General features: G+C 45.9%; 1 protein-coding gene across 5 annotated transcripts in view; it reads right to left on the reverse strand.

The window, feature by feature from the left end:
- Mmaa (metabolism of cobalamin associated A) overlaps positions 1-16,874 on the reverse strand; it is a 28,613-nt gene extending 11,739 nt beyond the window's left edge. Inside the window, exons 1-3 of one of the 5 annotated variants that reach the window (XM_040734830.1) lie at positions 16,608-16,874; positions 1,912-2,399; positions 613-735 (exon numbers count right to left, since the gene is read on the reverse strand). In XM_040734830.1, the coding sequence (XP_040590764.1) occupies positions 613-735; positions 1,912-2,353 (565 nt within the window). In that variant the 5' untranslated portion in view covers positions 2,354-2,399; positions 16,608-16,874. Of the gene's footprint in view, positions 1-612; positions 736-1,911; positions 2,400-13,654; positions 14,112-16,486 lie in introns of those variants that run through there. The other 4 variants (XM_040734829.1, XM_005077732.4, XM_013118883.3 and 1 more) reach the window with 4 other exon arrangements.
- Positions 16,875-17,699: the final 825 nt, after the last annotated feature.

The following is a 17,699-nucleotide window of genomic DNA, read 5'->3' on the forward strand; positions in this document are numbered from 1 at the left end:
GGTATCCCGGAAGTGGGGAGTCAAGAGTCACAGTCACAGGACACAACAAACCTCACACAAGAGATTTCTTAGGAGGGAGAAACCTCAGGGAGAGACAGCAGAGAACTGAGCAGAAGACAGGATTTATATAGTGTCTGGGGGACAGGGAGCTTTCTTGGTTCCCTGTTATTGGAGGGGTTATGGCCTGATCTTGGAGCAAGATCAGGGGTTGGTGGGATTTTTTTTTTCTGTAGGCCTGGTCAGCAAGCAGGGGTGAGGGGTGAGAAACAGCCTTTACAGCCAATAGGGCTGTCAGAGAAGTCTGGGGGTGGGACCTAGCTATCGGAGCTCCTCAGGCTGGGGAGGAGTCAGGCCTGGCAACCAGAATAGTCTAGGAGTAGAGTTTGGAAGCTGGAGGTCTCCACTCCAAGACTACTCTAGCAGCCCTAATAAGAAAGCCATCCCTGCCTCCCAACTGGCATGAATAGCCAACACTACCTCACTTGGCTGAACAGAAATGGTTCCTTTCCTGGGGTCAAAGTCAGCTGGCAGTCAGAGGCCACCTACCTGCCAATTCTCACTAACCTGTGGCAGCCCCCTAGCTGTGCGGTTAAAAACGTCAGCCATACTCACCACCACTGGTGCATGAGGACGGGTCCACGGCTAGCACAGACAGTCTGTGCCCTCTGTCAGTCAGCATTTTCCCAAAGTATTCTATAAAGGTTGATTTCCCTGCGCCAGGGGGCCCAGACAGTCCTACAGTGAGATAATGAAGTCAGACCATGACTAGTTTCGATGAATAAAACATTAGCTTACCTTCTGTTTCCTCTAATTTATGAAAATCATCACTGACATATTTTAACATGCCTTAAAGAAGTCAGTGGAAAATCCATCTCTTTATCTAATTCCCGAGTAGCAGTGAGACCGAAAGGAAAAAACTTCCGAAGTCCATGTTTACCAAGCTCACTTTCCGCAGTCAGAGAAGCTCTGCCTCTCCCCTGTAAGGCAAGTCTGCTGGGACACACTTCATTGCTTGAGTTTCAGTGTGCAGAATGTGTGCACCTGCCCTCTCTCATCACAGGGGGCATCTATGCCACCCACCCATCTATGCCACTCTGACCACTGGAAAATAATCCATTACCCCCAGAAACTGCTAGTGAGGGAGAAGGTAATTTTCTCCTCAAACATTTTCCCTCTGTTCACTCAGAACTTAAAGGAAATATCCAATAAAAGAAAATCTGAAAAAAAAAATCTTGGTGTTCAGAAAGGCAGGAAAGCCCCTATGTGGAGCCCGTCAGGCATGGCAGGTGAGGGCAGACCCTGAGCTGTCAGCGGGGCTCAACCCGGTGCTGCTTCTGACCTGCTCTGTGGTCTACACGGTGCTGCACAGCCCTGCGTGGGATAACACAGAATACGTGTGTCACATACACGGCATGGCATGAGAGGCACCTACACATGGGCATTCAACGGCCTTCAAGAGTGCACACAGTGTACGGCAGGCAGGCTTAGGTCCTTGCTACGTTCGTGGCAGGCTTCCAATTCAAGAGCCTTTACAGGTGCTGAGTAGACTCTTTGCTTTTATTTATGATGATGATAAAATACCTGGAGACTTGAGGTTATCAGGACTACAGTCAGAGTAGAATACCCAGAAGGCCCTGAGAAGGTGTGTGTGGCCTGCCAAGCAAACATTGGCATTTTTCTCTCTTCAAGGCCTACTGTAAGTAGGCACTTTGACATGCTGGGTTTTCTCCTTGGGGGTGTGCTATTCTGTCTACAACACATAGACTATCAAGACCCAGCGCAGTACCCTCACAATGAGAGTCCCTCCTTGAGGGCAGAGGAAGGAATGTGAAAAGTAGGAACAGGTATCCGAATGTTCAAGGAAAGAAATTTCCACCTGGCTTCCCTAAACAACAGAAAAAGAAAACCGACCTACTCGAAACGTGAGGGGCTTTCCTTGGTTGAGCCGCTCCTGCTCTCGGCGGTGGACTAGGACTCTCTGAAGAAGAACCTGAGCCAGTTCTTTCTTCCGAGAGTGAGTGGACTCCACCAGAGTGATGGCCTCCGCTAAGCAAGCTCTTTGCCCGCTGACCAAACCCGTATAAAGCTTATCCACAAATCTTTGTTCTTTATCAGAAAGTCCTTCTGTGTGGTCCCTCAAGGTCGCCTGGATACATAACGCATTCCTCCGGCCACCGGACAGCAGCATCCACTTAGTACAATGGTGTCCAGAGGGCTTCCACAGTGCAGCACGTGGGGCTCGGGGTGCGGGGTGTCGCCCTGAGTGAAGGATGCTGTGAAGCCGCCGGGAAGGCACCCTCAGGCTGTTTAGTAACCACTGGTAAGGATGCAGCAGCAGAGCCGGAATACTCATTTTGTTTGTAACTGGCTACTTTCTGACAGTGTGATTTACCAACTCCCTAGAAGGAAGAAAAAAAATAGTTTTGAGTCCAACAGACAATTAAAACATTGAAGTAGCAAAAATGACTACTGTTTCTCCTTCATTCTAAGACATGAATAATCAGGGTTCTCAATAATGTATGTGATAACTAATTTTGGATGTCAGCTTAACGACAGTTGGAATCAACAAAAACCCAGGCTGTGGGACATGCCTGTGAGAGATTTACTAATCCGTTCATTAGAAGCTGGAAGACCCACCCTAAATCCGGGCCACACTTCCTGGTGGCAGCTCACATAGACGTGGAAAAAGGAAGCTTTGCTTCTGACTGTCTGCCCTCACTCTCACTGGCAAGTTCACCACACCTGCTGCTATACTTTGCCAGTATTAGAACCAGCTTCTTCGGGGCTTAATCCGACTGCAGACCAGCAACTCTCCAGGAATCCCCCAGGACTCTAGCTCCAGACATCCAGGCCGAAGACCAAGGAAACCGGGAAGCAGTGCTGTCCACGGCCTCTGCTCCATTCCAGCTACTGGCCTAGGTTCTACTCTGACTTCCCTTGATGACCAACTCTTAACCTGTGAGCCAAATAAACCTCCTCCCTAAGTTGCTAAGTCATGGTTGTTTTACCACCGCAGAAACCTAACTAGGACACTAACGTTTAGGAAAGGCCTCCTTCCTTGGCCACAGTTAGAATAACCCAAAATAATTCAGAATAACATGAAACTACTTTATTGTAAGATAGAATTTACATTAAAATTGCCCTATAAATAAAACTAACACAAGACCATGTTAAACAGGCTTGCTGCATAAACCTAGCACCCTGCGTTCTATCCCTGGGACCCACAACGGAAGGAACTGACTTCCAAAAGTTCCTACCTCTGCATACATGCTATGGCATGAACATGAGTGTGTGTACACACACAATAATAATAGCAATAATAATAACAAATAACAAATGTAAAAACACAATTTACAAATCCTCATTAGAGTAGCTATTTTCTGCCATTTTTTTCTTGTATTCATCTTAATGATTTCTTCAGGTCAACATACCAGATTCTGAGGCATGCACAAAAGATTCCTTCAGAAGATTCCCTCTGCTGCTGCCCTCCTACTCATTCTCCACATAAGGAGAGTGATTAGGAGTGCAGCACTTGAGGTACAAGTTAGGTGTGTGCCCGTACTCAGACTCCCTGAATAATCTGGCTTACGTGCACAATCAACAACAATAAGCCTTAATGTGAAGTAAACCGCGTAGGCCGTGTAGCGACCAGACCAGTGTATCTCAAAGGTCAGAAGCACCTGGCGCCTCTTGAGAACGCCTCTTCCCAGCCCCGCCCCAGCCCCGCCCCAGCCTCGGAGGTGAGCATCCTAAGGTCTGAACCTCCACAGGACTAGGTAAAGGGTCTTTCTAGATTTACTGAGCATTTCAACACAACTTCCCATTATATCAAAGAAAGCTGATGCGTGTTCAGTCAGAATGGGACAAAGTTATGAGCCATGGCCGCTCACTGTTGCTGTCACGACTTTGAGCAAGTCACTTCACCATTCTGAGCTTCAATTTCCTCTGGAGTAAAATAGGTGAGAGCGGGGGTTGTAAGGGTTAAATGGCTTGGGTCCTGTGAAAGGCTGGAGCAGTCGGCCTCAGTCTTTGCTGTCACTGTCTCAGTTGGTAAGCCCTGTGATGCTCACACACCACCTTCCCGGTAAGCCAGGAGTTGCAGACAGGTGTAACCTGCCCCGTTTGGAGTTTGCGTTGTTTGTAAATGTTGGTTTCCCTATACCCTGTGGCACATCGTTACTATATTGCTCCAAAGTACTTTTTCTAATGATACTTTAAGGCCAATGGACATGAAATTTATTTCAGTTAATAATAAACATTCTAATAGGCACATAGAGTTAGAGCTGCTCTCATTTTTCTTCAAGGCAACACTACTTTTCTCTGTTTTGGGGAAGGTTGTGATGGCTATTTTTGGCTGTCAACTTGACTACATCTGGAATTGACTAAAATGCCAATGACTGAGCACACCTGTGAGGGATTTTTCTTAATTCAACCATCTGAAGTGGGAAGATGAGCATTTGGCCCAGACTTTTGAGGTGGGAAGACCCACCTCTAGTCTGCGCCACGCCTTCTGCTGGCAGCCTGTATAAAGGATAGGAAGAAGGATGCTCTCTCCTCCTCTGCCAGCTGGCTCTCACCTCCCTAGTACGTCTGTTCCTTCACTGGCATCGGAGCCTACTTCTTCAGGACTCCAGTGTATACTGAAGACCAGCAGAGCCATCCAGCTTCATGGACTGAACTATCGGATTCTTGGACCTTCTGTTCACAGGGAACCATTGTTGGATTAGCTATGCCATTCTAATAAATCATAACATTTATTATCCCATTTGTTCTATAAGTTCTATTATTCTATAGAATCATGACTAATACAAAAGTATTCTAACTTCTATTTAGGTAAAATTAGTCTTATTCTAAAAGGACAATTTATTGTTGAAATTATAGTATGACATAATTTCCCCTTCCCTTTCCTCACTGCAAAACCTCTCATATACTCCTCCTTGTTCTCTTTCAAATGCATGGGCATGTATGTATGTGTGTATGTATGATGTATATGCGTATGTATATACATATCTATGTATGTATTCATTCATTCCTAAGTATAACGTGCTCAGTCTGTATGTTGTTACTTGGATGTATGTTCTCAGGGCTGACCTTCTGGTATTCGTCCCCACTGCTGTGCTCTTCCCTGGGGAAGACTATGTCTCCCACTCTCAGCATTCCTTAGTTGCCTGTAGTTCTTGGTATGTGGTAAGACCTTGTGGGCTTCCCCTCTCCACTTCAGCATGTCTACTGCTGTTTTGCTCAGCTTATGTTTAGGCAGTCGTATTGGTGAGACTTCATGTGTGTAGCTTCTGACTTTTCTAAAGGACATACCCTCACAGAAAATATCCTGATAAAAGGACACATTTGTGTATGTGTGTGTGTGTGTGTGTGTGTGTGTGTGTAAAGAAATAAAACATTAAACATCCATCACTACCTTTTACATACTTTAAAAAAAAGCAAAAAAATGTAGGGGCTAGAAAGAGGACTCAGTGGTTAAGATCACATTCTGCTCATACAAGGATCCAAGTTTGCTTCCTAACACCCGTATCAGGTAGTTCATTACTACTGCAATTTCAGCTACAGGGGCTCTGATGCCCTCTGCCGGCTTTGGTGGGCACCTGCACTCACTGGCACATACCCACACACATGTAATTAAAAATAAATATTTTGGGGCTGGAGAGATGGCGCAGCAATTGAGAGAACCAGTGGATCATTCAGAGGACTAGGTTCAATTCCCAGAACCCACAAGGTAGCTCACATGTCTGTGACTCCTAATCCAGGTATATAACATTCTCTTTTGACCTTCAAGAGCACTGTAAGCAAGCAGTGTAGACATACAAGCCAGCAAAACAGCCACACTAATAAAGACATCTTTTAAAGCTAAGAGAGACTGTATCTTGGAGGCTTTTGTCAGCATATTTCAAGGGCAACCCCTATCAGCACTGACCAGCACCACTGGACTGAGAAGTCACGGGCAATAACTGTGTTTCTTTCCACATTCCTGAGCACACACTGCTCCCCAGGCCCAGGACAGGTTATCAGAATAATAGTGAAGCATGAATGGTGAATACATGGTGTTAGGTGTTCAGCCGAAATCTGACCCGTCCCCATAGGCTCCTGTTGGCCCCTAACTCCTGAGAGTTTAAGGAAGTTGTAGAACCACTGGTAGGTGGTTCGCTGTGGGAGAACCTGTGACAGTTCTGTTTGCATCTGGCCCAAATTCTCAGCATTCTGTATGCCTGGGTGACATGAGGAGCCCCACCATCTGTTCAAGCCATGCTTTCCTCACTATAATGGCCTGAAATCCTCTGAGACCATGAGCCAAAATAAGGCTTTGCTCCCTTATCTGATTTCTTTCAGGTATTTTGGTCAGTGATAAGAACAGTAACTGATTCACAGATATCAGTCTTAACCTTCTATTTAGTTTATCACAGCAGTTCTAACAAACTACTATAGTAGAATTATTTGCAAAATCCCAACAAAAAGATTGTCTTTCCAAGTAGGGTCACTTTTCCAGGGTTGGAGATTAGGACGGACGTGGACATACCCTATGGGGGCTCCTATTCAACCCACTGTACCTTCCTAGGAAGGATGCTTCATTATCTTCAATGTCATAGCCCTAGGCCTTCAAAAGACCACAGAATAAGACACAACACATGCAAACAAAACAGCATACAGACCACCCCACAATGTGAATAGTCATCACGATTACAGGAGCTAACTCTCCTTAGGAGTTCAAGTCTTCGTAGTCAATGACAGAACTAAGTCTGGAAGGATAAAAGAGCTAAAGGATGAGGCAGGTTTTCCAGGCTGAGGCCTTCAATGTGTAAATTCAGAGTAGGTACTCGGTCTAGTCCTTGTCACATGAGAGAAGACTGGGACAGTCGATGAAGGCAGAAGGCCTGGGTATACAGACTAGTGACGGGAGGCAAGGTTTGAACCAGGACGAAAACTGAGCCTGAAGAACCACCTTTGTCTATTGTCATAGAGAAATGACAGAGGCTACAGAGTCACCACAATCAACATTATCAGTAGTAGTAGATACAACTAGAAGCAGTCTTAAGAATTCAAGAGTGATGAGACTCTGGTAACACAGAGCCCAGTGACAGAACCCTAAGCATGGCTCTCTAGCAAGGAAACAGAGGAGAAGAGGAGCAGACTTGGATGGGCACTGAGGGACAGAAATCACACCAGACTGGAGCTTCCTGTCCCTGTTGGATCCCTCAAAGCTCACACGTGTGGCATGCCGTAATTCCTTTAAAATGATCAAACGACCACAAAGAAAAGCTGCTGCTGACCTGAACTTACTTCTCCATGTGCCTGGTACTTTAGAGTTTATAAACCAGCCCCAAACACTCTGGCTTATTCTCTGATTCCATGAAGACAGTGTGATGACAGTTGGTCTCAATTAAGTGTCTGTAGTCACAGGGCCAGGATTAAAGTCTAAGACGTTTGGTGCTTTCTGAAATTTTTGTTTTCATAATGAAGTATGTTAGTGCAAAAGAGATGTCCTGTGGTTAAAAGGAAAATTGTAGGGAGAGGTCTACGTACCCGTAGCACTGACCACACCCGTTTGGGTGTGTTCATAGGTAGGTAGAACTTACAGGAGATAAAAAGAGCTAGGGGGAGGAGACTCTCTCTCTCTCTTTGGGTTCTGGTTGCAGCCCGGAAAGCAGCATGCGGACCTTTGGTTCTCGACTTTCTTGGCTTCTCACAAAAGTGGTTTCTCTCTCAATAAAATATCATAGGACATCTCTATTTTGTGTATCTTAATATTTCTGCATTAGGAAATAGATATCCAAAACAGTCCATCTTTCAAAATGAGTAAGAATTTCAGTTGCAATGAAGAGAGGCCAGAGAATAGAGGGAAAAATAAAATACCCTCATGTCACAGAACATTCTTACTATCAAATGTAGACCCACCATCCTATGACAAGATGTCATATTCAGTCTAAAGACAAATTCGAACTATTTACATATATGCCCTTCTTGTATTAGTAAGTCTTACCATGACTACCTCTAGTTATGAAACAAGCCCAAGTACATTGGCATGGACAGGGGAAACCCCAAACCAAGAGGATTATAAAGCTTTCTGTCACCAAATGTCTCAGCATTTACTGTGTGCCATGCACTAGTCTAGCACTGGGATTGCAGCAACAACAACCAAGGTAGCTGCCGATATGTTCTTAGGGGAAACCCAGTCTGTCTGTCTGTCTGTCTGTCTGTCTGTCAGTCAGTGTGGCTAGATCTGAATGAGCCAGGGAAAGTTCAAGAGAGACAAAGACGAGTTGATTACAGAGCTTTACAGACAGATGAGTAACTAACTTTGCATGAGATGTGAAGCCAGCACAAAGAACTTGTCACACATAATTTTTAAAAGGATCTCTGGCTATTTCAAGTAAAATTCAAAAGTAGGAAGTGGGGAGTGGGATGTAAGAACAGAGACGAGAAAACAAGTGAGGAAATTATTGTAATTGTACCGATGGGAGATGATGGCTTGGACCAAATGGAGGTGATGAAGAGTCAAATTCCATAGGAATTCTGAAGGAGTTGATTTTATACAAGATGTGGGATGGGAAACAAAGCTAAGACCTAGGAATAAGGTCTATCCTAGCCACAGAAAGCTAAGACTGGAGGTGAGGTTTGAAGTCTAACCAGGAGTTGAGGGGTGATGCATCCAAAAAATGAATTCATTTTTATTTTTTTATTTTTATTGTGTGTTGGGGGACACACAGTGTGTGTGTGTGTGTGTGTGTGTCTGTGTATGACAAGGCATGCATATGTCACATGTGTATGGAGGCTATGGCTGCTGTCAGACGTTTTCCTTAATTTCTCTCCACCTTGTATCCTGAGGTAGCAACTCTCCCTTGAATTTGTTGTTCAGTGATTTGGCTAGTTTAGTTAGCTAGCTTAAGGGTCCCTCTGTCTGCCTTCTGAGCACTGAGATTAGTAGTTTGTCACCATGCCTGAAAGGCATTTAGTGGGGCTGAGGACCTGGCCAGTCCTCATACTTGGACAACAAGTGCTTTATTTATTGAGCCATCTCCTCAGACCCAGATGTAATCAGAGTTTCTCTGTGTAGCTCTGGCTATCCTAGAACTCGCTCTGTAGACCAGGCTGGCATCAGACTCATAGAGCATCTGCCCGTCTCTGCTTCCTGGGTGCTGGGATTAGAGGTGTGCACCATCACTGCCTGGCCCCAGATTTAATTTTTAAGAAGACCCATTTGGATATTAACTGAGCAGACAGCTATCTTTCAGTCTTAGGAATCGAAATCAGACCTGAGGCATAATTTGGGTATCACCAATGTTTGGATGTTGTTTAAATCCATGAGTTTATTTTAAAACTGACTAGAGATAGAAGAGGTAGATAACATTTTTAAAAGTAAAACGTATACACATTAGGATCACCATGGTGCTTCCATGTTGTTTGGCAGGCCACATTTTTATGATTTTGAAAGCAGCATGCTGTTATAGTGTATAATGTGGCATCTTTGACAGTGTTCCTGTCCCTGACTTCCTCAACTCTGTGACTAATACTTTGCAGAGGGGAGCTGAAATACACTAATGAAGTCAGGGTGCTAGTCAGCTAAGTTAAAGATAAAAAGACTAGTCTACTTAACCCAGGTTGACTCCGTGGACTCACCAAGGCACTCTGACATAAGGAGGGAGGCTGAAAAAAAGAACATCCGGATGGCATGCCAACTCAGTGTGCACTTGCTGGCTTTGAGAAAGGAGTAAGAGGACCAAAGCCAACCAATGAAGATTGACTGGAGAGGCTGAAAAGAAAAATGTCCAGGAGGCAGATTTCTCTGTGACGAGGATGGAATAAAGTATCACCAGCACCTTAACTTTAGCCTACTTTGACCAAGCAAACTCTAAGACAACAAATTTGTGGGGCCAGCATAAGAGTTCAGCAGGTAAAGGCACTTTCCATGCAAGCCTGGTCACCTGAGTATGAGCCCCAGAAACAAAAAGGTGAATGAAGAGAATCAACTCCACTAAGTTGCTCTCTGACTTCCACATGCTGGGCTAGGCATGTGCACCCTCTCCCACAAATTAATTATTAAGAAAATAAATCTGTGTTTTCTTTAAGGCACTAAGAGTGTGATAATTGCTACAGTAACACCAACAGAAAACTAATACAGTTGCTATAGCAACCACAAAATCTTTTTTAAAGATTAGAATTTAGATTTCTAAATGAGAAATGTCTAATAACCACTCATGATTTAATTATCTTTGCCATAACCTGCGACCTCTCCATTCCTCATTTAGATCTTTTCCTAACCCAGGAATCAACTTGATGAGTCTTTTACTATTTATTGTAACCTTCAGTGTTACATTCAATATATGTGCATGTCAACTTCAAATTAGACATAAAATTAGCATATCTTCTAAAAGAGAAGCTAGCTAAAAGAATTACATGAAAGGTAAAAAGGGCGGTTAGTGTTGTAGCTATGCTTCTACGCACAGTTTTATCAGAATCATACAGAGACTAAAGTACAACCACACTCTGAAACGTGCTGTCCACAGCCCACTACTGTGTCTATTTTGCCACAGACTGTTTTGACTGACAGGCGTCTCCTGAGTTGAAGCAGCACAGCCTCTGAGACACCTTTCCCCCAACCTTCCCAGGCAGTTAGCTGTGCGAGTCAGTGCTCTGCAACTTTTTGTTCCGTCTATAACACAGTATTTGTTGCTTTGACTTGAGCTGGAAATCCTTCCACAGAAGGCAGTATCTAACCTTTACTTCCTTAGGCTCTAGGGTAGTGCCTGGCACATGGCACATTTTCAAAACTGTTCTTTTAGACTATCAATGGAACCCAACCTGTTCTCCATTGACTGACTATGCTATGGGAAGAGTCTGACCAACAATAAAATCTCAGAGAATCCTACAAAACGCACTCTGTTCTTCCAAGCACCCTGGTTTCCATCACAACATCCTTGGCATCTAACAAATCTCCAAAGAAGAATTTAAATATGGAAGGAACGAAACCCATGACAAGAATTTGACCAAATGGAAACATGTGAATAAAAACTGTCTAGTGAAATAGGATAGCTTCCTTTAGCATATAAAAAAGTTGTTTGATGGAGGATGTCCTTCTGTATGTGTTTCTCTTATTGGTTGATAAATAAAACACTGTTAGTCCAATGAGGCAGGAAGATAGGTGAGGCTAGGAGATGAGGAGAATTCTGGGAAAGGTAGGCAGGCCCTGACAGCCACAATGCTGCCAAAGGAGTAACAACATGCTGAGGCATTACCAGGTAAGCCACAGCCTCGTGGCAATACATAGATTAATAGAAATATGTTAATAATTAAAACAGAGCTAGCCAATAAGAAGCCCTAGTCATTGGCCAACAACTTTATAGTTAATGTAGTGTCTGTGTGTTTATTTGGGCCTCAAGGGCCATGGGACCAGTCAGGACAGAAAGCTCACATTACAGTAGTTTCCTAAAACAATTTTAAGATAACATTTTTATTAACTGAGTATGTCATATATGCAATGTCCTCTAACAATTTCCTGCAATCTTTCTAAGAAAGCCCATCTAATTATCTGATAGGCTTACGATTTGTTGGCTTGTTGTACAGGCTATTCTTCAATGCCCATAGATCTTAAAGTCCTTTATGTGAAACACAAGGACTAAGAATGGTACCATTTTTACACGCCCCAATAGACTAAAAAAATTACCCAGACTCTATTGACACTTACCAGGCTGTTTCTGGGGGATGTTTTTGTTTGTTTGTACCCCACCTCTATGTGGATAACAGACACCAACAGCACTGATTCACTTCATGTGTAGTATGTATGAGGCTCTTGCATGTACTTTCCTAACTAACCTATGCAATAATCCTACAGCAAAGGAGATCCTGTTGTATATATAGGTGAGGAGGCTCAGCACCATGAGGTAGACTGACCAAGGCTCACAACTAGTGCTGTCATTTCATAAACACAGATCTGTATGGTGGGACCTTAAGAGAAATTATAATAGCCTTTACATTTGACAGTGACATGGTTACATCTGGCTAGTCACTGTTTAAACTGTTTATCCGCTTTTGTCAAAATTAGAAAGTCAGCATGAATTCCCAATAATGTGCTACAGAACAGACTAAATTTTAAACATTTTAAGACATTCTTTCATTTTATAGAAAAGTCACACCCAATAAATCTGTAACTTATATAAACTGTTAATTAAACTGGTTTTAAAGGCAAATATAATTTGGCTGAATGAACGAGTTTCCACCTTTAATGCACATATCACAGGCAGAACTGAGAAGTAAGTTTGTGGCTGTTGAATTCTAGCAGCATCTGTCCACTATGCTGGGAAAACGATACACGTAGAGATGAAACGGGCTTCTCCCTTGCTCATCCTGGCCTACTTTCTAAAGGACAGAAATCAAAGAATGTGACCAATCATCATCAAACTTCAATTAACTGTCACGACTTCTGACAGGAGAGCTTCATCCTACAATTTGTAAGCTAAGCACTGCCAAAGCACAGAATTCTGCAGCATTTCCAGCATTCACTTGCTTACTTCAAAGTACTGTCATAGCTAACAAGCCAGGAAGTCAGCGTTTTAATATACAATGAAAAATACTAAGTAGGCACAAACACTGAAGTGGGTTAAGTCATCACTTCCTGCTGTGACTGGAGAGTAAAAGTACTAAAGATCTGTATGTAAGAAGCTTGGTTCTAAGCCCTCGGTGCTTTAGGGGCAGCAGAGCCTTGGGAAGCTGTGCATGGGAGTGCCTTCAAATGGCTATGTGAATCCCACATGGAAGCTGTGCATGGGAGTGCCTTCAAATGGCTATGTGAATCCCACATGGAAGCTGTGCATGGGAGTGCCTTCAAATGGCTATGTGAATCCCACATGGAAGCTGTGCATGGGAGTACCTTCAAATGGCTATGTGAATCCCACCCCTTTCATTCCTGTCTCCATGGGGCAGGCAGCTTCTCTGCAACAGGCATTTACCAAAATATGCTGTGCCACCATGGCCAACAGGGACAAAACTGAACCAAAATAAACTGCTGTTGCAGAAACAAACATTGAACACGCCCGCCCTGACAGAGGGCTCACATGGATAGTAACATTTTGAGTTCCCATCTACTTGCTTCAAAAATGATTTGTCTATTTATTATTTCTTCCTCATCCTCCACATCTCTCTAATGTAATGGGCTTCAGGCCCTGTATGCCATAAGAAGGAATATATTTACAATACACATGCACCCAATAACACAAATGTCACCCAGTAACAGTCGGCCCTTTCACATGTGATACACTCTAGCATGCCTCTTCTGGTTTTCGAATGCCCACTGCAATGGTGAAGTGTGAAGTTTGAAGACTGCAGTCTACCACAGCCACCTCTCTCCCGTTACCTACCCATCCTCCCCACTGTCATGCATCTCAAGCTCACGATACCCTCCTCAAACATTCTCAGGCTCCCCTGCCTTACCTGAACAAACAGTAAAAATGACATTTTTCCTACAAACATGCCATTCATTCAATAAAAACCTACGGAGAAGCTACAGGTCACTGTGCTAGATCTTGGAATGCACTGACACGTGGGTCAGGCATGATTACTGACAGTCGTTACGTAAATATCATATATGCCTTTGTGAATCCTTTTACCATGCTCTCCAACTCACTCCATTCTCTCCTCAACTTTTACTCACCTGCTATAATCGTTCCAATCTGCACAAAGATCCCAGAGAAGGCTACACTCTTTTACACAGGGTGGCCGTCACCCACATATTCTTTCTACGTCACATGGCCTCTTCCTCATCATCTCACAAAATCCTCTTCCACTTCCATGAATCAGCTTGTGTGTCCTCTACAGAGCTCCAACCGATTGCTGTCCTGATGCTTTTAGTTCACTCCTCCTGACCTCAATCCTCTCTGACACCCTCATCACAACGCACTGCGGTCGCTTTAAGATGACAGTCGTCTTAGGGTTCCTATTGCTGTGATGAGACACCATGACCATAGCAATTCTTATAAAGAAAACATGTAACTGGGCCGGCTTACAGCCCAGAGGTTCAGTTCATTGTAGTCATGGTGGGACATGTTTGTGTTCAGGCAGACGTGGTGCTGGAGAAGGAGCTGAGAGGTCTACATCTTGGTTCTCAGGCAGCAGCAGGAGACTGTGTGCCACACTGAACACAGCCTGAGCATGTGACCTCAAAGCCTGTCCCCACAGTGACTCATTTCCTCCCAGGCCACACCCCCTAATGGTGTCACTCCCTATAGGCCAAGCATTCACATACATGAGCTACCACCACTGCAGGCTTCTATGACCATGGTTATCTTTGCATCCATAGCTTACGGTTCGCGGAATCAAAGAACACATGCAATAATTTTCCTTGAGTCCACGACTGCATTACACTGACTGCTAATTGATATTTTGACACAGGATACTTGTAAATATGTATTTTTCTGTTTAAAGTCTGGTATACACCTGTTTTGTTTTCTATTAGGAGTTTGCTCAAAAGCAGGATCTGAGGAGATATTTGCCTTGGTACTGATCAAGTGAATATTCTTAATTTCAGTAACTCCCATGGCAAGAAAAGGCATTACAAACTTAATATACTAGGTCAGTGTCTGTGCTGTGGCACACAGGCCACACAGTTCCCCCCAAGTGAGCTGAGCTGTCAGATGCTACTAACCTGCTCATCACCTCCACCCCTCCGCAAAACTTCACCTCTCTTTCAAATGACTTTAGGACGTTTTTGTAGGGTGGACCGACTTTCTTAAGGAAGCAACTCTCAGGCAAGGTTTAAGCGGGCCACTGACATGTGCCACATGTGACATGTGCCACACACTATTCAGTATGTTTCTATGTGATCCCCTCTGAAGTTCCCTGCCCACTTTCCTCCACTGTCTCCAGAAGACTGGCACGTCCCAATGTCTACTCCGGGGTCAGTCTGTGTTGGGAGCCTCTCGCCAGTGTGTGGTCATTCTTCTGCTCTGGCCCTGGTTCAGATCTGCAGTGTGAAGGGTTAGCTCTAGTAACCCAGCACTCTCTTACAGTCTCCGTTCTTCCTGCGCAAAATGTAAGAGGTCTGCTGCGGGCCTGGCACCAAGTACTTGCCGATTTAAGAAACTCTGCTCTGTTCTTCATCCTTCTCCAGTCCCCCTGGACTCATCTTGCTAAGTAAATGTGGGCTTTCTACTCTCTTCAAATTCCTCCACCTCCTAGGACAGCAATTCCCCAGACCAGACCAGGAGTGCCTAGTGAGAAAGGGGAATCCTCCTTTACAATGCTCCAGGCTTTGTAAATCAGAAACTGTGAGGGTGGGGCCTCTCCTCGTGTTCTGAAGCCTGCTGTTTGACAGCTGCCGTCCTGGGAACACAGTGCAACAGTGCGCACGTACCTGGCGTCATGGCCGCTGAACCCTTTTCCCTACAATCTCGTTCCAAACCTCCTCCAAGGAGACTGTCTTCCAAACCTGCCACCTGCTTTCCCAACTTCCAGATCTGACCCACAGGTCTTTCCTCTTCTATGACGTTTCTCCTCCTCTGCTTAAATTCCCGATTTCTTAAGACCTCTTCTGACGACCTGGCTTTGTGAATCGTTTCCTCTCTGTAACTGCAACTCTTCTGGATACTAACTTAGGGGACACGGTGGGAACATGCTATCTCAGTTGGACGCCAATCACACTGAAACCAAGGGGATCACATAGAAACACAGGCATTTGTTTTGTGTTGTAGAAAATCTGATCTCGTGACAATGAGGATTTAAAAGCAATTTTTACAACACCTTTCTTAGACACAAGAAGATCAAGTGCTTTGCCCACAAGACACCAATCAGCTGGGGCGATTTTCAGTAATTCACTAGCTGTATCCGCTATCTCCACCCATTTCAAATAAATTGTGACATCTTCAAATTTTGAAAGCACCGATTTGCACTACTCATGGTTACATAACGTCATGTTTATATTTTCTCCTAATTGGAAACGAATCGTCCTTTTTCTTGGGGGTGGGAGGAATCGAGACAGGGTTTCTCTGTGTTGTTTTGGAGGCTGTCCTTGAACTCGCTCTTGTAGACCAGGCTGGTCTCGAACTCACAGAGATCCGCCAGCCTCTGCCTCCTGAGTGCTGGGATTAAAGGCGTGCGCCGCCCCCGTCTCGCACGAACAAGCCTTTTAAAAATACGATTTCCCTAAACGTATTATACTTCGTTTCGTTTCTCCCGGAAATTGGTTTTCCGCCAGCTTAGCCATTTCTTAGTCTCCTTTTGTTCTCCAAAGTGCACGCACGGGCCACACTCTTTAAGAAAGGCTGCAGACAGCAAGAAACGCTATTCCTCACGGCTCCGGCGGCCTCTCCCCGCAGTGACACCCGGCCTATGGAGGCTGGCGCGCCCCCCGTGCAGCGCGGGTCTGCGGGCGCTGTCCCCGCGGCCTTCGGCCACCCGGACACCGCCCCGAACGCTACCCCAGAGCGGGCTGCAACGTCCCCAGAGCGGGTGTCCGCGCCAGCCCACCCAGCCCTTCCTCCGCACGCACCCCGTCACGTCCTGCTCCGCTGCCCCCCGCGGGCCTCCAGGGGGCGCCCCCGACGGCGGGGCCGACCCCGGGCGGAGGACGCGGCGGCCCTGACTCCGCGCGCACGGGGTCCCACACTCACCCTGCCGAGGCCGCGCCGCCCCGGCGCCGCGCCGCCCCTTCCGCCCACTCCTCTCGTTCGGCCCGCCCCTTCCGCCGCACGCCGCGCAGGCGCAGGCGCGGGCGAGTCGCTGACGGGGCGTCCTGTGTCGTGGCTGCCGGGCGGGGCCCGCGCGAGGCGGGTGGCCGGCCTGGGCGGGAAGCCGGCGGGGACGGCGGGGACGGCGGCGGGAGCGTGGGCTCGGCTTTGACCGTCCCGAGCGCAGCCCGGCGTCGGCTGCCGCCCCCGAGGGGGGAGGGGCGGGCTTCCGCGTGACCACGCCCCCGTCCTCCGCGCCCGGAAGCGTAGCCTGGGTCACGAGTGACGACGCAGCCGGGTGGCAGCGCGCGCGGCCACCTGTTGACTAGCGGCGCCACCCCCAGCACAAGTGCAAGGCCGAGCAAGGGCGAGCTTTGGGTTTGGGTGACGCTGAGTGCACAGAGGCTGAAGTTTTCCTCTTTAAAATAGCCATCCGTGCTTGCAGGCCGTCCCTTGAAAGGACTCACCTTGCTTGGGATGGAGTGGTTATTTTTATTTATTCATTCACTCGTCCATTCATTCATTTATTACGACAGGGCTCTGGCTGTCCTGGAACTCGCTCTGTAGACCAGGCTGGCCTCGAACTCACAGAGATGCACCTGCCTCTGCCTCCCAAGTGCTAGGATTAAAGGCGTGCCCTGTGGCTCCCTGCTGTAACTAGTTTAAAAACTTAAAAACAGACACGAAGTAACAGGAGGAGAGGCAGGCCATTGTGTACTCCGGGGTTTTTAGGGGAAGTTTCTCTTAACATTGTAGTCAAGGTAACTTAAAAGCGGATCTCTAGCCTGTACCTGATTTTTAATTTTTATTCTGCACACTCTAAGACACTTTCGTGTGTGTTGCTTTTTAAAGATCTAGTAATCCCCCAACTGTTGGGGAATGTCACTCCTTTGGAAAATACGAATAGATGCTCCATTAGGCAGAATTGTTCCTGTCACCGGTGCAGGGGGAAAGTGCAGCCTGCCTTCGAGGCTGTGAGATTTCCACCTATGTTCAGCATCCTTTGGAATAGTTTAACTGAATCCCATTTTAAAA

This window comes from Mesocricetus auratus, unplaced genomic scaffold, assembly GCF_017639785.1.
Source record: "Mesocricetus auratus isolate SY011 unplaced genomic scaffold, BCM_Maur_2.0 Super-Scaffold_100041, whole genome shotgun sequence".
Taxonomy (NCBI): Eukaryota; Metazoa; Chordata; class Mammalia; order Rodentia; family Cricetidae; genus Mesocricetus; species Mesocricetus auratus.